Below are 24,198 nucleotides of genomic sequence, written 5' to 3' on the forward strand. Positions count from 1 at the left end.
GGTACAGGGTGGTGATCAGCCACGTGTAAGGAGGTGGGTTTGCCTGAGGTGCAGGGTGCCAAGGGAGGGACAGGTGAGAATGTTTCCTCTACTGAGTTTGGACTGCACCCCTCACATTGTCATTGTTGACAGCGTGCCCAGGGTGACCCACATCAGAATCACCTGGGGGATGGGGCCCTAGATTCTGCTATGAGAAATAAGCTCCCCAGGTGATTTTTCACCCACCAGAGTTTATGAACATGTGCAAGCCACTGCAGGGTGCCTGGTGGTGGGATGACTGGGCTGGGGTGTAGCCACACCCTCCAGTAGCAGTGTGGAGTATAGTGGGAGGGGTCCGATGTGAGGCCCAGATTCTGGTCAGGTGGTTTTGGTGTCAGTCGAGATGATGGTTCTGGAAGAGGGGCAGTCGGTTTAAAGAGATCTCTAGGTAGTAACACACCGATGAGTGGCTGATGGGCTGTAGGACGGGCTGGGATGAGGGAGCCACCCGGACTGGTGGTGACTGACAGGTGTCTGGTCTGGGGATGGGATGGAGAGAGATGGTAGCAAGTCCTTCTTAGGCTACTGCTGGTTGTGTCCTTCTGTCCCGAGAACGCGGATGGAAGCTCACCTGCAGTCTGTCACGCCCTGGGCCGGCCCAGGCTGCTGTGAGCCACCAAAGCCCCCTCCGCACTGCTCCTGCCACCCGCCTGTTTCGGTCTGCAGCTGCTCCCGTCCCGCCTGCATCATGCCTGGTCAGTGATCAACTCTAGAAAGCATGGCTCAAATGAAAACAGCATTACTGGGTAACTTTCACATAATAGGTCTTTACACCCTTCACCTGCATTTAGTTCCTTTTACATGAAACAAACCCCCAGAGTGGACCATGCAGAAGAAACAACAAGGGCTGCTTGCCTCTGGTCACTGGTGCCCCGAATCCCTGCCAGATGACCAAGCAGAGCAGCTCATGTTTCAGCAAATTACAGGACCTCATTAGGACTCTATTTCATGTTCTTAGATGCTCTCGGCCTTTATACGAGGTGACGCTGATTTCTTAAACTTGTATGACAACATAATGAATGCATGGAAGTGAAGTGTCCAACGAAATGTGAAACAATCAGTGAATTCTTTGCATATTTTATTTTTCTTTTTTTGATTTCCAACTCACACACATCTGGCATATTTTACATCTTTGCAATAAAACATGGTTACAATAGCTTAAGGAATTTATATATCCAAAATATTTCACCATGATCTCGAGATGAAATGAACTTGTCTTCCAGATGTTCATTATCTTCCCAATTCTAAGCTACAAAACTCAAGATATTGCTTACAGCCTGGTGATGAATAACTTAATCATTACGCCGATTCCCCCAGAATTTCAGAATCTCATAAATACAAACAACAATGAAGAAGGAATTCAGTGCTAAAACTTACTAGTACAAGGTGGATAACAAATAAGTAATCACATCAATAAATAATGATATGTTTCTGGTGCAAAGTGCCAATACAAAGAACCCATTATCTTGTTTTATCTTTTTAAATAAAGGACTGCAAGTGAGTGTAAATTCTGAGAAAATTACATTCCTGTAACATGCCTCATAGCCCTACCGACACAATATGTACATCTATGACGATACAGTCACCAAATATACAAAGAAGAAACATGAATAAAGTGTATATACCCCTGGGTGTGTAACTTGATCAGTACAATGTATGGAAAATCATTTGACAGCCATCATTGTATATCAGAAAAGATGAAGTGCCTTAGGCTTAAGAATGTGGCGTTAGGTGAGAATTTCACAAGAACCTAAAAGAATAACTTCAGTTATTGTTATAATAAAGTCTGACTTATTAGTAAAGAAACTAAGCTATTCAAGAACCAAAGAGAGAGAGAGAAAAAAAAAATAGCAAACAAAAGTTAGCATCAGATTCTCCTCCCCTAATGTACACATACTAAGCCAGCAGGATGACTCTGGAAGAGTTGCCCAGGAGTTAGGAAGTCATTACTACAGAACTAACGATCGGGACTCCAATTTATACAACAAAACCAGGACCTCATCCCTAAGCCCCCTTTCTGCTGTGTCTTCAAATTATGAAGGGTAAGGCTGAATTTTCTTTGTATAAAGTACCCCAAATGGCAAGTAATGGCTTAGTATCCAAATGCTTTATGAGCAAATTTCACTTAGAAGGGATGAATTTAGATTAAAAAGTGCAAACCATATTTTGGTGAAAATGTCAACAATTACTAACTGAGTCCAAATTCAATCCTTTCATACAAGCTGTGTCCTTGGACAGATCTTACGATTTCCTAGCATGAATGCACCTGTTCCATCAAGACATCAGGATTAAAGAACATGCAAGTTGTAACTCCACAATAAAATTAAGAAACGTTTTGTTCTTTATACAAGGTTTCACTTTTACAAAAGTATCCCTTTAAATAAGATGCATCTGATGTACAAAGTATCAAACGTGGGTTTTTTTTTTTTTCTCAGCTTGAAAAGAGGCTGGAAATGGGATGCCGGTTAGGTTCAAAGCTTAAACTTTGTGACAACTGGACACAAGGTTCCTCAGAATTGTCAAAAGTCTCTTGTGACACGTCCTACTACCTTTTCTCAATAAACAACAATATATGAAATAATTACCAAAACATCTCCTAATTCATATAATTTACATGATATAAGCTTGCTTGATAGCAGCTGGTGTTCAGTCGTGAAAAAACACACAAAGTAAAATGGCTGCTGACTACAATGTACAGCTATTGCTGGGTGGGATGGAATGTACAAACGGAGGTCGATGTAGACGAGTTTTTTCCACCAGAGATATTGCCTTTCCTCACAGCACTTGTGCTCTCAGCTTGAACTTGGCTTTTGGTTCTTCATTTGTCTTCAGTACCTGTTCTGATGCTCATAATGCCACCGATTAAAATCTATATTAAAAGCTACAATGCTCCCAGAAGCCATGCCAGTGATCAGAGTCCTGGAAAAGCAGAGACAGTAGTTAAGAGAGACACAAAATCCCTGACATGGTTCTACTTCCTACTAAACAACAGCACGATCTCAAAGTTCACCAAGTTTTAATCCTGTGCACTGAGAGAGGATGAAAATTTATTCTTGGTTCTCCTGAGAGAGGCTGAATCAATCCCACCAACACCTGGACGGCCAGACCAACTGCTGATTAACTTTCAATCGGATAACTCATCAGATGAACACTTTTTGAGTAGCCTCACCATATGTTGCTCTGTCAATCTGTAACTTATGTGCATGTCATGTGCTACTGTTCCAACATATATCAGGGACATCATAAAACAGTAAGAATGACTGAAATTAAGGATGAGATTGAAAAAGAGATAGAAAGTTGGTCAGTGTCTTTCCTCACTCCTCTGGAGACTGCTAGCATGAATGAGCTCTGCCTACCATCTCTCTTCCACTCTCTCCCCACGCCAAGTGAAGGATAAAGAGCTTATTACAAAGACTTTCCTGCCCTCTGCACCCCTCAAGAAGAGAGAATCACTTCCTTCTTTTGCTCCTGCCTCCCTCATATACAGTCATAATGAGTATTTGAGCTCTTTGGGTCAGTAATCTTGTCATGTACCCTCAGGACTGTGCACAGTACTTAATCCATGATGGTAGCAACAAACGTTTGCCATGTGAATATGGGAATGAATAAGACTATCAGGGAGAATTTTTAAACACATGTAATATCAAACACCTTCGAAACACCCCTGTATACACAAGTAATGACACAGCAAACCATTCCCCTTTATCATGAATATGGACTATAGCATTTTGGAACACTCTAATAATAAGCTGCTTAAATCTTCTTTAAAACAGGCTGGGCTGCAGATCAAATATCCCTTCCCCAAACTAATTTAAAGTCCATTGTTTTTCTCGATGACTTCAGTACCATTTTACTATACTGTGAAGATGCTTTGTTAAATTTATTATATAAGCCTTTATATTTATAATATTTTAAAACCAGTACTCTTATAAAGAATATACAAATAGTGAAATAAGTTGGTTAATAAGCTTTTCTTATTTGTTAAAATATAGCAGAAAATGAGAAATTACCATATTCAGATTATAGTTTTATTTTTTAAATTAGAAATTTTAGACTTTATAGTCCAAATACTCTTTTCACTTTATAATAAACCCAAAGGCAAATTTTAGAAAATAACAAACTCCTGTTGAAAACTGAGGAAAACTGGAAAATCATATCACTTAGTTAACATCCAAATCAACTCCTCCCAAGAAAAGATTACAGTGTATTAGGGAAATACGTAACATACCACCCAATCACATAAATGAGAGATACGTGAGTAAGAAAGTGGGGGTTTGGGACTGTTTCAAGTAACGAGCGCCTCCTATTTTTAAAAGCAGAGGCCAGCTGTGGTCTGCGCTCTGCCTTTGGCTGAAATTCATTAGTCAGACTTATGCCTCAAGCTGAGACTCACTTCTGTTTTAAAAAATGTGTCTCTTCCACATAATGTAAACCAAGGAGGCCTGTCTGAGACCAGGCAAGGATCTGAGGACAGAGCAGTTGGTGGGGATAATTTCACATTTGGGGCAGCATCTGGCTGTGCCTGGCTTTCTTCAGACCCATTTCTTCCCCCCCCCCCCCTTATTCTCTTCCTCTGTTCCCTTCTTACCAGAATCCCTTCTTAGGGTACTTACTCCTCTCCTCAGTTTACCCTTTTCTGCGCTTGTCTTTCTTTCATCTGGATGCTGGATTCTTATTCACAGCACATTTCACCCTGGGTAAAATATAAAGAACTTCCGAAGACAGTTCTTAAGTGATCACATTCTCCCTGACGTGGCTCACCTCTGGTCATGGGATAAGTCCATTGCTCTAATGCCAGCGTCACATCCGGGGTAAATGTACAGCTGCTTGAAGTCACAGGCCTGCCAGACCTCCACCACACCATTGTCCCCTCCGGTCACCAGGTTCTGGCCATCGCTACTCAGGAGAATGGCCTTCAGACAGGGCAGAAAAGCAACCGTTTCTCTCCGTGGTTCCCAAATGACCAACAGTCACTACTGAAATGCACTTACTACAGGTCCCTTGTCATTATTATCTGCTTTTAGCCATCCATCTAAGTTTTATAATAGACTTTCCAATGTGCAATTCATCAAAGTTCTTACGTAAACAAAAGATCTTATTAAAACCAATTTAGATTATAAAATAACAGAAGTCCCAAAGAATATTAACAGCATCAAGACTTTTAGAACAAATGGCAGAAGCATATTTCAAAACAGTTTTTAATAATGATAAACCAGCAATTAAAATTCATTTGTGTGTCATGGGCAATTGGGTACGTAATTTTGGTCTAGGTTTCGAAAGTTAAGATTCATTGACAATAAACTAGCTTTTAATGTCAGGGGGTGCAGTGCAGGAACTGTTTGTAAGAGGAGCCTAAGAAAGTCTCCCTAAGTCAGACCTCTAACCAAACAACAGCTGTCATCTCCAAAGTCTAATTCATTGCGTTAATTACTTGATATTAAATGAGCTTTGAGTTTTTCAAAGCATCCATCCACATGAATCTATATGCTTTTACAAACCACTGCACATTTGTCTGGACCCCAGAGAGATGTATTATGAGTCGTTTAGTGTAAAACAGCCGCGTCTCAGCCCGTGGATCCGGCCCCGCGCCGCGTGCGCACGTACCCGTGTCGCGTCGCTGACCTCCATCTGGGCCAGGAGCTTCCCGTTGATGCTGAAATTGCTGAACCGCCCGCGCTCGTAGTAGATGATGCAGTGGCCTTCGCTGGAGACAGAAATCAAGCGCGGGAACAAGCAGTTTTCCGGTCCCTCGAGGGCTCTCAGCAAGTCTCCAGTGATTGTGTGGACGAGGCAAGGGCCCTCTGCAGAGCGGGGAACATCAACGGGCACAGTCACGGGCGATGACCGGTCACATCGCGCCCGCACACCGCACCTGGACACGCACTCAGGTTTGTCGAAAGCAGGCGGAAAAGAACAGAACGATGCTGGCAAGAGCCAAGCGCCGAGGTTACATTTCATCAGAACCAAACAGTACAAATACTGTTCCGTGACACACACGTATCCTCCAAGCGTTTACCTAGGTAAAGACGTGCTTTTTCCCTTTATGAGAAAATATTCACTAAAAAGGATGTAGTTCATACATTACATGGGAATAAAAGACTGTATGTCCCAGTTTTCTCTTCATCTGCTTTTAGAAAATTTTCTTTAGAAAGTTTAGGACGATTTTCAAAAGAATTGCTAACTTTCTTTAGTATCATCAAAATTTTCACATTGTACCACATACATACATTACTAACAAATAATAAGTTTTACCTTTTCTATAGTCTATGCATAAAATGTAAAAGGCAAAATTAAGAAAATTAATCAAGTAATTCAGACTGTAGAAAACACTTTTTGTCTTTTAAATAAACAAAGAGTGAGGCAGGAATGTGAAAGTAGTCCGGAGAGTGACTTATTCTGCTCCAATTGTTTTTTTGCCAGGTAGAAGTTGTGTTAAGATAAAAGATTTATTAGTCAAGTTCATATAAATAATTGGTTGATACAGTTTGGTATTATCTGTCCCCCTACTCACTCCCCCCAAAAAACTGCACAAAAACTATGTATGAATTACATTCTTATTTTTCAATAAATTGATTCAAGGAAATATATATTTTACAAAACAAGTGACATTATAATGCTATACATAAAATTCTTCCTGATGACTAAAGTAGTAAGTGTGCATTATAGAAAATACAAAGAGTTAGACAAAAAACTAGCAATCACCTCTAACATCAACCATCATCTACAGAAAATTGTTTTCTTATATGTACTATGTGTCTTTTATTTTCCTTTCTTTTTTTTTAAGCTTTACATAATAGAATAATACTAGACATATTATTACCAAAACAGACATTAAAAGATATTTACTGAGATTATCCTGTGTGTCCATTCCTGGGCTATTGACTCTTAAATACAAAAATGAAGAACACAGTGTCCTACCTTCAGACATGATACCCATTATCTATCAAGCAGCCAGAATGAGCGCCTAATCTGATCATCTTATCACCTGGCTAAAAACCTCAGCAGTTTCCCACTATACCCAAAGTAAAATACAAATCGCAGATCCTCGAGCCACGGGCCCCACCTCTTCCGCTTTCTCTCTCCTTAACTCTGTGGTGTCCTCACCTCAGCCCCTTTGGTTTCCTTTCAGTTCCTCCCAAGCATTACGCTCCTTCCTGCCCCAGAACTTCCCATGGAGAACTGGAATCTGAGCCAGAATTAGAATCCAAGTTCCCTGACTTTGCCCCAAACAATACTTCTACCACAAAAAGTCAAAAGAACTAAGTAATCGTATTTCCTTTCCCACCTACCTCTACACAGCCCCAGGCCTTGAGAAGATGACTCGTGCAGCGGGTGGATCCAAGGCTGTATCTGATGCGCAACCTGACCCCCTCATGATCCCCCCACCGCCGTGACTGCCCCCCCACCCCGCGTTCTGGGTATCTTTCCCTTATCTTTTAAATGTTATTTTTAATGACTGCATCATACGGATATGCTGCAGTTTAATTTACCAGTGTTCTGGCTAGAGTGCTGGTGACCACAAGACACTACATAAAATTTTATGTGTATTTTATGTTAGGACTAGCAAATGTTATAATAAATAATAAAACTGAACAGCTGTAAAGAACCTAGGGATTACCTTTGTCTAGGAAGAGCCTCCTAAAGGAAATAAATCATAAATCACGGTTACCTCATGAGAATAGTACAGTTTTTAAAGGCCGAAAATGAAAGAACTGTCTTCTGACCTTTAGCACCACTGATAACAAGTCCAAGTTCTGCACAGACAGAAACACAGACAACTTCATGGTCGTGGCCGGTGAGGACAGCTCTTGGGGCAGGATAGTCACCTGCAAGGAAACAGCAGCAGTGAGTCACTACAGACCAAGAGCAGAAATGAAGAGCTACACCATTAAACCAAACATTTAAAATAAGAATCACTAATGTTTAGTAAGGACACTTACTAGCTGTGTGACCATGAGCCTGTTACGTAACCTCTCTGCTGCTTCCTCATCCATAAAAATGGGGACGACTCCTGTACCTCTTACACAGGTTGCTTAGATGACTGGGTAAGTCAACAAATGTGATGTGCTTATGACACCATGATAGGGGTGAGAGCTATTCTTTTCTTCCTGATTATTATTAAGAAATAGAAATCAAGCCTGTCAAAGCATTTACATGAGTAATCTCATTTAATTACGAGATTCATATGAGGACGGTACAATTATTATTTCTATTTTATAGCCTAGAGAGCCACGGCTTTGAAAAGTTAATCAATGTGTACACTTTCATAAAGGAGCAAGTGTTAGAACTGAACTCAGAGCTAGGTAGTTTTCAAACCTGTGTTCATATCCATTTAAAAATGCTCCTTAAAAATCTTCAACAAAACAGCCTGTGGTGCTTTGCCTTTTGGTTGGGGGAGGGGAGGAAAGCAGTGAAAGGAAGAAGAGATGATCAGATGATCATCTTAATTCTCCACTTGACTTTATTGGTGTGAACCTAGCTCAGGAAGTCCAGCTGCAAGCATTCTGCCTGCCGCGTGCTGTCACCTCTGTACTAAGTGCACGCCTTCGAAGTGACAGGCGTGCTTCTCAGCGGGCTAGGATTTGGGACCCATGAAACAACCACAGCACATCTTCCACAGGCTGACCACCAGAGGCACTCAACAATGACAAGTGGGAAGAACAAACGTATATGCACAGAGTGTAAGAGGGATCAAAAAACCCGCATACAAATGAACAAGAAAAGCAGAATATTGGTGAATAAAATGCATGCATGCAAGCCTGCAAGAAGGATCAACAAAGCTGAAAGGGCACATGCTCAATACTGTCTTATTTGGAGAAGCCACTTTGAGATGGAGATGAGGGATGGCTACCATCTTGGGGTGCAAAAGTGTGGAGGAAAGAAAACAACAGAAAGTCAGAGACGAATTCTGGAGGTGCATGGGGGTGGTGCTAGTCTGCTTTGGTAGATGGGAAAAGAAAGCCAGCACTGGCCATACTGGGCAGGATATGAGGGCCTGAAAGACTCTTAAGTGAAACTCCATTGAAGGCGGGTGATCGCAAAGAAGGACATGAAATGCTTATTTACAATGTCATTTGGAGCTGGACCACTCAGATCAGATTCCACAAATATTTATTAATACCGTGTTGTACCCAACTATTTCCACTTTCCATTAATAACATCACACTTATCAATGTCTTATATTGCCTATTTCTCTTTTTTAAGTTTTAAACAGTTCTAGTGGACTCATATTGTACGACACTGGTTTATCTGGGATGTATGTAACTGTTCAGTTGATTCAACAATATCATCTCAGCAAAGAGCAAGTATTAATATATAAATATATAAATATGCCCTTGTGTGTATATAAAAATATCATTATTTCATTTTAAGTTGCCAGTATCACTGATCATTACTTTTTCTGCTTGGAAAGGCATGTTGTAACTTGGTCTGGTGACTGCAACTCTTCCAGAATTCTTCCTATTCATCAAATTATGGCCTATGTACCCTGGGATCTGTGGATATTTTCTTGGGGGTGAAAAGTTCTATGAAAAATGTTACATTTCAGATTTGCACTTTGATGATACTCTACTTTTAACCAGTTGTAAAGATGAAATCTCTCTTTGCTGTCAAAAATCTATGCTGTGGCAATTTAAAATGGAAATATACTTAAAAATGAAGAAAAGCTAATTAAGTCAGTGTTTCTCAAACTAGATCCAAGGAGTCCAAGAACACATTCTAAAGAGTCAGAGATTTTTTTGGGGGGGGGGGTGGTTAATGACAATTTTGTTCTCTTTAAAAGGGGTCAGTGTATTACTCAAGTTTGAGACACATTATTATAGACTAATTTATTTTTTATCGAAATTCACAAACTCAAGTTGGCAGCTTCCACACCACTACCTGTATTTTCCTGTTTTTAGAATTAAATAAAAAACATTAATTACATGTTAAATATTTATAGCACATATAGAAGACTAAGCGAACAAAATGAACTCCCTTGTATTCACCCCCTAGCTTAAGAAATAACATTACCAGTAACTTGAATGCCCCCTTATATTTTAGAGAATATTACGCTTTAAAAAAAAAAGTTCTGTATTTTTCTCTTCTGTTCATTCGCTTGACCTGGTTGTTGAGTTTGTGATTTTGCCTGTGTAGTGCTTGAGTTCCTGCATGCTGCCTGTTTTCCTCTGTGAACTCATGTTCTGGATGGGGTTGACCCCCCCCTTCCCCATCTGATCTCTCAGAGAAACGCTCTATGCTTTCTGAGCGCTGCTTCCTCTTGCAATCCCGTGGCCCTCCCTGTGGAGGGGCAGTGGGAGGAGAGAACCTTTGAGGACTGGCACTTGTGCCTGCCTCCTGGGCAGCCCCTCCCTTGGCACTGACAAGATGCACAGCCCTGAGCAGCTGGATTGGTGCTCCAATTCCCTGCCCCACAGTGGCAGAAGCAAAGGCAACAATAGGTCATGGAAAATTCTGGGAAGAAAGCATGTAACTAAAATGCCCAGTGAGGTGCCCAGCGAGGTACCCACCACTCTTCCCCTCTGGTCCACCAGTGTCTCCTCCTGCAGACCCACTGGTCTCCTGTCTGCTCGGGACCTGCTCACAGTTTTCTGAGTTCTCTCAGGTGCATCAGCTTCCAGTTTGCTTTTGGGGAATTTCTTATTTGGATGGCATGTGGGAGGGAAGCTGAAATCCCATGTTAGTGTGTCGTCTTATTCTAAATTTATGCACCTTGTTAGACTGTGTTTGAATATTGGCAGAGTACCCACTTATATTTGTCAGCAGTACTGGATTTGTCTGAAACATATTTATATAATTGATAAAATTATGCTTCAAAGATGCCCTGAATTCCCCAGCAAAATGAAGATTAACTATTGATAGTATTTTATGTGTAATATTATCCTTAATTTTTCTAAGTGATTATTTTACCTTGGAGAGACTGATGAATTAAAAATCCTACAATTATATGCTTAATAAAATTCATACAGAGTTTTGTAAAGCTTTCCCTTATACGCTACAGAAAAAGTAAAATGCATCTAGTTCCACTGCAGGGAATTTTAAAGATGTGTAAAAATATTTCTTATGCATGTAATATATTTTCTATAAGGAAATACATTTTTCAAAGGCTTCTCTCTGATTTAGAAAGTTAAAAATGTTTAAAGTTTCATTACAATTCCCCCAGATCATCTGAATAAACTATGAAACCTAGGGGATTTTACAGGACCTCTGAAAGCACTGTTTCCCTCTTTAAACTATAGAAAAGTAAACAAAATGTTATTTGGGGGTTTCTGAGTTGGGGAACTGGCAGCAGGGAGAAAGCATATTTCCTGCATTTCATTTCACTGCCAGGGACAGATGTCACACACCCCAACAATCATTCAAAATCCTAGGAATATTCTGTCACTGTCACATCACAATTGATGGATGTAGCTGAGGGTTAAAGGGCCCCGCACAGAGGGAGGTGCAGGTGAGATCTCCCCTCCAAGGACCACAGCACCACTGCCCTCCTTCCCCAGCCATTTCCTCAGGAGAAGAGCTTTCTGTGTGATGGAATTACTATACATGATAAAGAACAAACACGTCCAATTTTGAGATTCCTTACAGGCAAGCAGTTGGAAGCCCCAAATGTAAAAGGCTTACAATACACAGATTCCATCTCATTTTTATCATAAGCCATTTCAGTATTTTTAAAATGGATGATGAGAAAAGTACAAAGGTATTAGATGCTGCCCTTTACACAGAACTGGCAAGGAGAGCTTCTTCCACGTGATCGTCTATGGCGTTCAGAGAAATGATCAAAGTAAAGATTACTCATGGTTCTTATTATTTTGAACCTCATTTATGGGACTACTAATGCACAGGGGAAGCTTTGGTCCTTCTGAATTAGAGCTAAACAAAACCAGCAGTTTTTCTATAGTCCTCAGTGCGGTTCCGCTGGAGTCAGAAAATGAACCTCTTGATGATATACGACATTCAGATTTTATCTGTGACCTTTGCTGAGTTACTGCAGAATCACTGCAGAAGGTATTTTCATTCATGTTTATACCTACGTAAAAATGATGGATTTTTGACTTGAAATCCCAAAATAAGAGATTTCAAAGGGTGTAGTAGTTTCATCACTACTCTGATTGCAAGATTTATTTGTAACAAGTTATGTTTGACACTTGCTGGGATAGCTCAGAAGAACCCCATTGGTAAGGAGTCCCTTACTGAGATGCTGGTCCCCAGCCACCTGAGGGCTGTTGCAATGGTTTCTGGCCCAAGTACCAGAGACGCTGGGGCCTGCATTTTCCACAGGTCACAAGCTAAGCCACATAAAAACATTCCACGGGTTGGAAAACGTCCCATGATGTGGTTTCACTTTATTGTACACTCACAGAGTGCTTGATGAGAAGTACGAGATAGAGATAAACCTATTTATTCATTCACCCTAAGTCGTTTTTTCCCTTCTTCAGAGAGGACACTGACCACACCTTCCTCTGAGCACTGTTGTTTCAGGGCAGATCTCTTTCCTTGAAGTCCTAAACCTGGATCCAGGCCACAGTACATTACCGCTCCACCTTTCCCACCCCCACATAATCAATAGTACAGTCTACTTGCCTCTCCCAAGGAAGTAGGTTCTGCGTGATGCCGGAGAGCCTGCCGGCAAAGAGCTGAGGCTCTCCGATCATGCGAACATATTAGGCACTCTTGTTTCTTATACTGCTTCTGATCCAGGACAAAGACCCTTGCACCTTAGTTCCATAAAAGGAAAAGAAAAGCAGAAACTGAGCGGCAAGCAGCCCCCTTCTTAGTCAGGAACTCTGTAGTCTCCCGACGTGAGGCCAAGGGGATGGGCGGGCCGTGGGGTGTCCTGTGGAGCGGGCCCCGTGCTGGGGATGTTACATTACAGACGTTATCAGAAAGCCCTGTGAGGTGAGAATTATTACACACCTGACCATGCTCCCTCTCAGGGTTAATGAGAAGATGGTTTAACGTTTCCTAAACCCCAGCTAAGAGTCTTTGCTCTGAGAAGTGAGAGAAATTAATATATACATATATATGTATTTTATATATATATAAAATTAGTATCTCTAGGCTGTTCTTTGTCCTGGCTTTCTTCAGCTCCTGTAGCACCACTAGTTAGTGGTGGCTATAGAGCTGGGCACCAGGATGGTCGTTTTAAAAGAAGGCTGGATGCAGACAAAGCGAGGGATGCGATTTGGCAGATGCTCAGTGACAGGTTGTGGCTGGCGGGAGGGTGGGTGTCCAGAGCTGAAGCGCACACAATGGGAGCCCAGGGAAGGGGTGTGCGCACAGCTGGAGTCTCCTTCGCCACAGGCTTCCCGTTTCAGAGCTTGCATAATGCTCACACAGGAGCTAAAAGACTTGTTTTCAAAAGTGAAATAGAAAAAGCACGACAACAACGTCTTACACATACTACTCAATGAACATTTGTCGGTTTGATATGAAAAGATGAACAGTAAATTCTCTTTCAAAGTTTCCTGCTGCAACGACTGTAAACATTTTCAACAAGCTTTCTATCAAGCACCTCTCATCTGGTATAAACATTCAAACCACACTCTTTCAATGCAGACCGGATTTTGAGCTGAGGTCCCCATGTATTTTAAGCGTCTGTTGAGACAATGTTGACTTGCCCCTCTTGTGACTATCTTGTTGGAAGCTACAGCACGTAATGAGAAATGTCAAGTCCCAAGATCAATGAAATTTGGGGCTCTAGGGATTCAACAGGAATAGCATTGATCCTTTTAAGAACACCAGTCAGAGACGGGCTGTAACATATTGCAGAGAAGGGCTCAGGAGGATAAGCGGCCAAGTCCAAGATACCTGCCTGACAAAAAATTCAATCAGCTTTTAGCACAAAGTGCCTGCTCTGCTCTCCCTTCTTTCATGTGATAGCCTGCTTCCAATTAAAGTGCGCAAATTAATTTTTATCACTTCCAAATTAGTTTCAGAATTTGTGTAGAAGTCTGTTTCAGATGAAAGCAGCTGTCCCTCACATCTCTGCAATTCTCTTATCTAGTTGGGGACCCTATTTCAATCTACAAGAAAACTGTCTGTGCTCAAATCACAAGTTTGAAAGAGTAACAATGAATATCTGCATTAAATATATTAATAAAACAACTATAATTCAACTGGAACCTACGCCTGACAGCCTTTGCTTATTTCTTTTATGGTCTGAGACTCTGTGTAATAATTGGTTTACACGTTCTTATTGTCTTTGCAGCAAATTCATTAACACTATAGAAATAATTAGAAAAAGGCTTATTTATGACATGTCTAGTTAGTGACAACAATATGTTTGACACAAGGAAACCATAAACTCTATGCCTACCTAAAAAAATTCACAAACATTATTTATTTTTTCCCCTCTATGGCACTAATAGAGCTACCTGTTAAAAAAATAATAATGACAAAGCAAAAGAAACATACATATATTAAAGCACTTGAATTTATCTCGGGAAAGTTTCAGTGATGTGAACATAAGGTGAGTAATGAATCCTATCACGTTATGGTGTTGTGCTGAATATATATGATTCAGCCCCTGACACACAAAGCGAATTCAGTGTCCACACCAAGACCAATTTCTGAATTCTAACAGCTATGAGGATATTATGTTTCATGCTAGGACTTCCCCCTTCAAGTCTAGGTTAATGTATACAACCCTCAAAACCTAAGGGCATTGTGTCACACACTGTAATATGAATTTAGACGTAACTAGCTTTTTTGGTCTTGAGTAGCAATGCATTATGAGATAGAAAACACGTATAGCCTGATTCTCTGACCTGTGAGTTGGTAGCTAGAATAGATTAAACTGAATCAGGGAAAAAAAAAAAAAAAGAAAAGAAAAAAACCCTTTTTCTCTCATATTGTGAGTTTTCTGATGGCAAGGACTAAGTCTGTGTTAACACCCAGGGCTGATCCCTGATGTGACGGTCAGTTCAGCGTGTGCTCTGCCTGTACAAAAAGTGAACTGACCAATATATATGGTCTCTAGGCAAGCACACATGTGCTGCCAGGTGGGCCATTTTAACAGATTAAGTGACTCATCAATCAGTCGAGTCAAAGCCATACTAAATGTGACTAATTATTTTTTACTATTACTATATATGATAAAAAGCTGAAACCAGTTTTTACATAATCTTCAATTTGTGCCCAAGAGGTAAGATTCAGCATTTTGGGGATACCCAAAGATCTTATGATACAAAATATTATCTGATAGCAATTCATGATTCATGTAATACTCAATACACTCAGCACTTCCAAGCAGGAAAAGCAGTTTTGTGCTCATTATAATATAGACTTTGTGAAGCCCAGAAAGGCAGAGGATTTCACTACCCAGCACTCCCAGCTGCTAAGACAGTACCAGCACACAGCAGGCATTCCACATGCTTGTCACTTGACTATTACTTTAGGTACCCATCCAGTTTGTTCTAGAAGAGTATTTTTTCCCTTTATGTTAAGGATAATGGATAAAATGGAACCATACTACACATGCCCACATTAAACGCCCAAGGAAGTCTTGGCAGGGTGGGTTTTATGGAAGTCCTTTAGATTCATAATGATGACAACAGTTTTTGATAAAAAACAAGTTCCTATAAATGGAGGTAATACTTTATGGATAATATTTTGCAATAATTTCTTAGGGATAATCTTGTCTTTAAAGTTTAAGTGAAATGCTACATTTAAATAAATCCAGTATTCACAATTCTGTTCTTAAGCATTAACATAAACATTTCCATTTCCAGAGCTCCTGTTGTAAGGGACTTTAAATGCACTAAATATTACTACATTTAACGTTTCTTGCTAAGTGAGGGAATATACCTACAATCAATTGTTAATCATCATTTGGCTTAAAAGATCATTAGAAAATAAAGTAGTTAACAGATAATTACTATAATTGACATTTTTCTTTAAAATTGTTTACCTCATAGCAGTACATTATATTAAGTATCTTCTCTGCTACCAGCTGGTAGTTTTTAAGAAATGAATTCTCTTTTTGGAAATATCATTTTCATCATTTCTGAGGTTCACTTTGAAGATGTTAATTAATTGGATTTTAAAAACTATTCTGTTTCTTTAGAAAAATTTTCTCTATCCGATAACTTCTAATTTTTGTCAATAACAGATGGAAGATACCACACAGCCCTGTTGCTTAGTGCTGGGTAGTGAAATCCTCTGCCTTTCTGGGCTTCACAACTTTTCTTCTAATTCTAATGAATGATACACTACTCTGGAAACAGAAATTTGGAAACATGTAAAAATACATTTAGATAAAACACATGTGATAATGTACCATGCTTGAGAATAATAAAGTCAACACTGGTAGATCAAATGTCTTTTACAAACACACATACACAAGAATTCTACTAAAAATGAAGTTTCTTTTTTTACGGGTATGGTTTAAAAAAAGAGTAAATTAGGAGGTTAACTTATCAGTATTCAGAGTATGATGTTTGCTATAACATATAATTGGTAGCTAATTATTTGAGTTGGTTGGAAATCAAGCAACACTGAATATGTGTTTTCTTCAGACCAGTATCAATCACATTTTAGTTCACAGCTCAGAGCAGAGGCTGAAACGTACAATCCACACACTTTCTCTTATTCAGTGTCCTCACTGTTAAGAGACACCACTTCCATACTGCACTTTTAGTTTCTTCATCTACTGTTCCTCCCCTCTAGCTGTGGGCAACAGGGCCGAAACATCACACATCACCTGGCCACCTAGCTCACTCTCTCACTACCTTCGTATGTGTATGTATCATACTCATCAGGACCTATGATAGGGCCTTTGCTCCTATCAACTGAAAGCCATTTATTTCTTTTTCAGTATTCCTGTCAAAACACGTAAGAGCTGGGGGTGGGTGGGACTTGAAGGGTGGCTGGACAGCTTGGGCTCTGCGCCCAGCTCTCTCAAAGGCTGAACAGACCAGGCATGCAGTTGCGACACGGTATTTTTGTCCATCTCTCACCTACTCTTACAAAGTTTCACTGGCAGATACACAGCATTCCTGGGAAATTCCTACCTCTGTTTTGTCATCAATATGCCCAAACTCATGTTTCAGTTTATTCTGGAGCACCATTGAAGCTGTGACCACTGTATGAATTACGATCAGAATAACCCTGGTTTAGGTATTTGCTATTATCAACACTTTACAGAAGTCATTCTCTATTTTACAGGAAATAGGTGCATTTGAACTATTGAAAGTTTGGTCATTAAAAACAGTAATTGTTTCTAGGAAATCTCGTATGTAGTTCTTTGGTCATTTCACCATATTTACTGAAAACCTATTACGTGTGTCTCTGTGCCGGGCACCAGAGACTTAAGACGGGAAGAAGGGACTCATGGTCCACTTCCGTGTTTCCTCAGAATGGCAGCTCCAAGGAATAATAATGGCTCTTTCATGAACAAAATGTTCCATGGAAAACACGTTTGAGAAGCTGTGAGTGACACAAATGTCAAAAGATTCATTTGCGTACAACGTTCAGAGCTCACCTTGAGGGCGAGAGTGTGTGGGGTGTTTTCTAAAATTACTTCACTCTGGATTCCCTCCCATTGTTTCCTACAGCACATTTTAGGGAGCACTTTTGAATAGAAAACACTCAGGAAATCATCCCAAGCAAAGAAATCATCATATTCAGTTTTTGCCTCCCCAACGCTTAATCTGAAGAGGGTACTCAATCATTGTTAAATAAACAAACAGAGATATTTACGACACCCTGTGGTAGAAAGTAGTGAGTGTCCTCATGGAGGCACAAATAAAATCTTCCGGAAATTCACAGAAGGGAGTGACTATACTCAGCTGAGAGAAATCACAGGAAGTTGAACAGACTAGGTGACACGGAAGGAAATTTCTGGAGGATGAGGACATCTGGAGATAGAGGAAGGCAGCTGAGCAGAGGGCCCGTGTGAGGGGACGTGAGGGCTTCCTCAGGCTGAAGGGCATAGAAGTTGCTCTGTTTTACACTTTGGACATAGCTACATTCCAATGAGATGTTTGCCACTTGAGCTTTCATATTTTAAAATTCTTACAACCCCGGGAAAAACTATTAGGGAAATAAAAAAGGCAAAATATATTTAGATGAATTTACAGTCTGAGAGGACAATTCTAGACAAATACTTACTGCTGTTTGGGTTGTCTCCTATGATATGGTGTCGCCCACTCCAATACCAGAGGAGCAGGGTCGCATCCCGCGACCCAGACACGATGTAGCAGTCCCCACCGATGTATGACTCAGACCTGGCCAAGCACGTGACCACATCCCAGTGACCAAATACAATCTGAGTTAGCTTCCCTGAAACACAGAAATGGCAGGTTGAACTCATTTGTTATTTTTCATTAAATGGTAATAAGCTTAACTTTATTTTAGATTTGTGAAAAGTGATTCTATAGACCAGTCCACTTATAAGGTAATTCAAATCTAGCTACAGATTTGGTTTCTTGAATGGCTTCTAAAAAAATGATACAAGAATGTCACTTGGGATTTTTTTTTTAAGGAAAGAACTTATAAAATAACACAATCATGATTCGTGATTTTTTTCCCCAGGGTTTGGGCCAGACTAAGGGGAGGCTTAAGGTCTTTTACTGGATCTGATTTGGGGAAGGAGATAGCAGTACCACTTGTCCTGTGAACTCAGGGCTCAGCTCACGCTAAAGTTCACAGTGGATGGAATTATAAGTAGTCAGTTACTTACAATGTGTACATTTAATTTGAGTCTTGGCACTCAAGATAAAAATGCCTACATTATTAAGTAGGATTTCATATGAAGCTTTGGGTGTAAAAGTGGACATTTTGAAGAGGATAAGGCATTTCATGCTTAAATTTACCTGTTTCTGTAGAATAAACTCTGAAACTCTTATCCCAGAATCCACAGATAAGAATATAGCGATTATCTGCTGTGACCACAAAACAATGGGCATTGATTTGTATGCTCTGGTCAACGAGGTCTGTGATCTGCCGCTTGTTCACGCCAGAGTTATTGGCTAAACATAAACAGAGAAAAGAATTCAAGGGAAGACCCCCCAAGAGTTCCAGTAAGCTCTTATAGAAGGAATATTTTTATGCTTTATTTATCTAGGAATGGGTTTTCAAGGCTAGAAAAGTTGTTAAGATCTTACGATTTCCCCATGAGGAATAGAAACTTTTTAGTAGCAGTGATTATTTATGAACCATATTATATATTTAGAAGTTGTTGGAAGTTTAAGTTCTTCCTCCACTGATAGGAATTTGAAACATAATAAAAATATTAAAATGCGTTTAATTCAATAGATGTTCACCACGCACAAGTTCAGTGGTGTCCAACAAATTCAATAATAATGAGGAATAAATACTGTATGAAATATGTTATAGAAGGAAAAAATGTCTTACTGTTTGCCCCCACCTGTCATTTTCTGATGGCATTTACAATTCACGTGAGAAGAAGAAAGCAGGGGTTTGAGCAAGGGGCATGTTATGTCGGCAGCCCCTCAGGGAGCTTTAGGTCAGCAACTTTAAAGACCTGGATTGTCAACAAACAGAAGCCTTTCCAGAACGGGCTGGCAGGGGAGAAGAGGAATAAGAAAGATGGGAGAGGGACTGGGGAGCAAAGAGACAGGCAGAGAATCAGCGGGTAGCCCTGGGATTGAATCTGAACAAAGTCAGGAACTCAGAGACGCCAGCTGATTTCCCTAGTGCCTGTCTGTATGCCAGCCTGTCCCTTACTCCACAGCGTCCTTTCAGGCTAAATCCCTGGGCTGAATTCTTAAACAGAAAATGCAGATGTAGGAGATCACCATCGCTTTCTAACACCAATTAAATCTAAGTGCTACTCTGTGGATATCGACTGACACTGTAATAATAATTACAAGAGAAAGTAAAAATAAAAAATTACTTAAAAAAAAACCAGCAAAGGAAGAGAAAATGAGAGGCTCCCGAGTCACTGGAGAACTATGTCATTGGTCCTTGATTAATTAGAGAACAGCTATTAATTTTTCCATGGTTACACTCTAGCTGTATGTGATTATTAACATCTTTTCAGCAGAGGAACAGCTAGACTCGGCTCTAAAAATATTCCTCGTCCTAAGGGTGTATCCTCCCAAAAGCATGTAAATGCTAGTTTGTGTAGGAGGATGAGTAACCAAACTAAACGGCTGCCTCTCATCTTACTTCTGGGTTCAAAGAGGAAGAGTGAATTAATCTAAGAAAAAATACTATAACTTGTACATGGCTTTATAACTTTTCATGCCGTTTTCAGTTTTTTTCTAATTTAGTTCTCTCTACGAGCCCATGAGATAGGCAGAGCAAACATTATTAGCAACCATCTCACAGATGTGAACTAAGGCCCAGGAAGATGAAGGTGTTTGCTCTGAGTCGTACAGCTAATAAATAGGTGTGATTATTCAAAAACACTTGGAATATCTGCTGTGACGAGTTACAGCTCCTGAGTTTACAATTCATATGAACCCTAAGAAAAATGTTTAGCCCTACTGGAGATTTCCACCAAATATATTCTTCAGCATTAGTTTTCTCTAATAATAGCTTTGGGTCCTTATATAGTTCAAATAATATGAACTTGTTAAAGAAGAGCTGAGGCTGGGAGAAAGAACACTTTGGAGTTCTTTGCCTAGTTTAGTTTGCCAACCTAAGTGACCTCCTAAAATACCAAGAAAACGCCACAAATAATTGTCTTAATACCACAGAGTTCTTAGATGGCTTCTTACGGCTCCTTGATGGTAATTTGACGGTCTTTGCACATGAATTTTGTGGCAGAAGAAAAATACTATTCAACTATCACTGGTGATAAGTAACCACATAGGAGTCCGTGGCTAGGCAGCAGTGTGAAAATGCACTTTTGTTGTTAACATACCGATGAGCGGATCCATTTCAATGGGAAGATGATGGGCCTGATCCAAGGAGTAGCCTGGAGCTCCTCTGAGGCCTGATGATGAATTAAAAGAGAAAATGACCATAAAATTCTCAGAAAGGAGAAATTTCCTAATAAGCAGTGTTTTATGATTACGCAAAATACAGATTTGCTTAAAAATTATTTGGTAAATTACTGTAAGAATGATTCAGTCCCACAACATGTTTTTGTAGACGGTCTTTTTTTTTTTTTAACAGTTTTTATTGATTTATAATCATTTTACAATGTTGTGTCAAATTCCAGTGTTCAGCACAATTTTTCAGTCATTCATGGTCATATACACACTCATTGGCACATTTTTTTCTCTGTGAGTTATCGTAACATTTTGTGTATATTTCCCTGTGCTATACAGTGTAATCTTGTTTATCTATTCTACAATTTTGAAATCCCAGTCTATCCCTTCCCACCCTCCACTCCCCTGGTAACCACAAGTCTGTATTCTCTGTCTGTGAGTCTATTTCTGAGATCGCTCATATGTGGAATCTAAAAAACAAAAACAAAAACAAACAAACAAAAACAAAGCGTAAATACAGGACAGAAATTTTGTAGACGGTCTTAAGCAAAAATCACAACAAGACTGCTGGTATGGTTTTCACTTAAGATGCAGAAAGCGAGGAAGAGTGCTGTTATCCTAACAACAAGAAAAGCTGAATAAAATGGAAGATTGTAACATTTCTCGAACCCATCAGAGACCTAAGGCTGCTGGGCAATCAGTGAGCCTGAAATCTAAGAAGAGGCCATGCCTGCGAGTAGGTGGGTGAGAGCACCTGCCCACCTGGGCCAGGGGAGGGGAAGACGGGGCGCCCAACCAAGCTGACTTTCTTTCAGTAGTTGGCAAGTCAACTGAAGATATAAAACTAAGCTACACTTAAAATCTTAAAATAAAATCTACTTTCGGAGGATTAATGTTTAGAGCTTGATTGAGTACACTGATCATAATTTTTTACATGTATATGCATATGTATAACATATAATACTTTTGACCAATTCTAAAGAAAAAAAATTAATTCTTTCCAGCTTTCTCTCAATGTAAAATGTTTTTAGAGGCTAAGATTCCTGTGAATAATAAAGTCATATTTTTAAAAGATGTCTGCTGCATATTTCTGATAGAATGGAAGTCGTTCTACCTCATGTTGAAAACATCACCAATAACCATAAAATAGGGGCATTGAGAAACCCTTAGGCGACTAATCTACAAGTCACTCTATTTTTCAGTGCGATGCAGAAGTCAGTAGAATAGAAAGATTCAGGTTAATTCAGCATGGCTCATCCACTCAGTCTTAGAGACAGTGGGAGTCCAGGGGTTCCAGGGAGATTTTAAGTGGTGAACTGGGCCAACTAAATCACTTAGTCACATTCACTCCTGTCCTGGTTAAACAAGTATCAACATGCCTAATTTTTATAACAGAATTGTATCACTTCAAGATGTACTGGCTGGAAACTTCAGGAATGAGTTCGGAGAAAACACACATGAAATCACCGAACAATTCTGATTTTGTTTGTTCTCAAAGATTCTAAGCTCTACAAAGAGAGAGATGTCGTTTGTCTTGTTTGTTGCTACCCTCCCAGCGCCCAGGAACACTTGACGCAAAGTGGTCCAATATTTGCTAAATAACTTAATGAAGTGGATGAAAGAGGATTCGAAACCGTTATCTAGAAAATCCAAATTCAAACTCACTTTTGTTTAATATGTCATAAAAGTGTTTGTTCTTTTTCTTTTTCCTGGGGGGTTAGCACTCAAATAGGGTAGGGAGACCTGAGTTATTTGTAGAATTGCTTCAGTTGATCAAATATTTATTTGATTCTTAACCATTAGCCAAGCGTTCTGTGAGGCACTAAGATACAGCAGCCGTGAATAAGACAGACTGGAGGTGTTTAGTTAGGTTTAGCAGTTATTCACTCTGCTGCTTTTTGTAGCTAATTTGGCAAACTCGTGAGCTCCCAGCACACTTATCTTCCCTTAACTTGATCCCAGCTTTTAAGACCCTGTTAGCAAGTGACTCACTCAGGCACACTTACCTACTGTGTTGTGCCATCGATTCACCGCAAACAGTCTGCTGCAGGTCACAGTCACCACCGCAGGGATGGTCAGGTGGGGGAGGGTATTGGCTGCCACATGGGTTACTGGAGAATTTGATGGAAACTTCAGCACCATGATCACATCCTGTTGCATCTGATCTTTAAACATGAGTGGACTCTGTGGAAGGAAACACTGTTGAATAGAAAGGGAAGAGAGCAGGAGAAAACAAAAGGAATAACACAGTTAGTGAAAGCTCTGGGAGAACGAGGTTACAACAGGCTAGCACGAGCACAAACAGAGCAGAGCCATCGGAACGCTAGTCCTGAGGGATGGCGCAGAGACGTGAGCAGGGACTCTGTGGAGTCACTGAGAGAGGACCCCCGATAATTAACGACCAGCCGCAGTTTAGGTATCGCCACACGGCGATAGGAGACATTAGCTTATAGATACATCCACGTGATGTTGCATAATCACTCAATGCAGTTACAACATCATTTTGGTGAAAAAATCAGTCCAGTCAGATACTGACACTGTGTACATGAAATATAAAGCAAATTGATGGATACTTTCGTTTTTCACCTGGTTGATCCGGCCGGGGTCGGGGCTACAAGACGGAACAATTCAAGTACCAGAGCCTGCCTTGCAGTGCTGTGCACACGCTTCTGCTGTGGCTCTGATGACTGCGGTTTAGGCTTCCTTCCCCTCTGCTAGACTGTCAGCTTCCTGAGGGTAACACTTCTCCTCTTTTCTCTTCTAATCTTTGTTTCTCAAACATCTAGCATATGACTTGATAGAAAGTCAATACTACACACACTGCTATTAAGTAGCATAAAGCACTAGAAAGATCATCACACAAAACACACAAAATAGGGATGGGGGAACAACCATTATTTAGCTTTCATGCATGTTTTGTAATTGTTGGAGATATATATTTATTTATGAATTCTCTGTTACATGAACTTAAAAAGCTTATTTTCTTTATGAACAGTTCCATGCCAATTTAGTCTCTGACAATTTCCCCTAGGAAAGTAATGAGTCCTGACTGGGCATTTCTCCAGGATAAATATTATTATTATTAAACAGAGAAACTGAATGCAGGAATAAAACTCTTCTGCCAAAGCATTTCATAAAATAAAGTGTAAGAGAGAGTCTCCTGGACAGTTGATTAAAAACGCTCCATCTCAGGTCTGGAGACTCCAAGGCCACAGCTGCACGTCACTGTGTGCCCAGGGGTCTGAATGGGGGCGGTGCA

At 40.2% G+C, this 24,198-nt stretch overlaps 1 protein-coding gene across 7 annotated transcripts in view; it reads right to left on the reverse strand.

Annotated features, from left to right (window-relative positions):
• Nucleotides 1–1,110: 1,110 nt before the first annotated feature.
• The window catches only part of NBEA (neurobeachin), a 536,299-nt gene continuing 513,211 nt past the window's right edge, over nucleotides 1,111–24,198 (reverse strand). For 6 of the 7 annotated variants that reach the window (XM_031465874.2, XM_064493205.1, XM_064493203.1 and 3 more), the window contains 8 exons: nucleotides 22,946–23,138; nucleotides 20,870–20,941; nucleotides 18,852–19,007; nucleotides 18,148–18,318; nucleotides 7,764–7,865; nucleotides 5,644–5,840; nucleotides 4,801–4,952; nucleotides 1,111–2,958 (listed from right to left, as the gene is read on the reverse strand). In XM_031465874.2, the coding sequence (XP_031321734.2) occupies nucleotides 2,868–2,958; nucleotides 4,801–4,952; nucleotides 5,644–5,840; nucleotides 7,764–7,865; nucleotides 18,148–18,318; nucleotides 18,852–19,007; nucleotides 20,870–20,941; nucleotides 22,946–23,138 (1,134 nt within the window). In that variant the 3' untranslated portion in view covers nucleotides 1,111–2,867. Of the gene's footprint in view, nucleotides 2,959–4,800; nucleotides 4,953–5,643; nucleotides 5,841–7,763; nucleotides 7,866–18,147; nucleotides 18,319–18,851; nucleotides 19,008–20,869; nucleotides 20,942–21,113; nucleotides 21,410–22,945; nucleotides 23,139–24,198 lie in introns of those variants that run through there. The other variant, XM_064493206.1, reaches the window with a different exon arrangement.

Source organism: Camelus dromedarius, chromosome 13 (assembly GCF_036321535.1).
Source record: "Camelus dromedarius isolate mCamDro1 chromosome 13, mCamDro1.pat, whole genome shotgun sequence".
Taxonomy (NCBI): Eukaryota; Metazoa; Chordata; class Mammalia; order Artiodactyla; family Camelidae; genus Camelus; species Camelus dromedarius.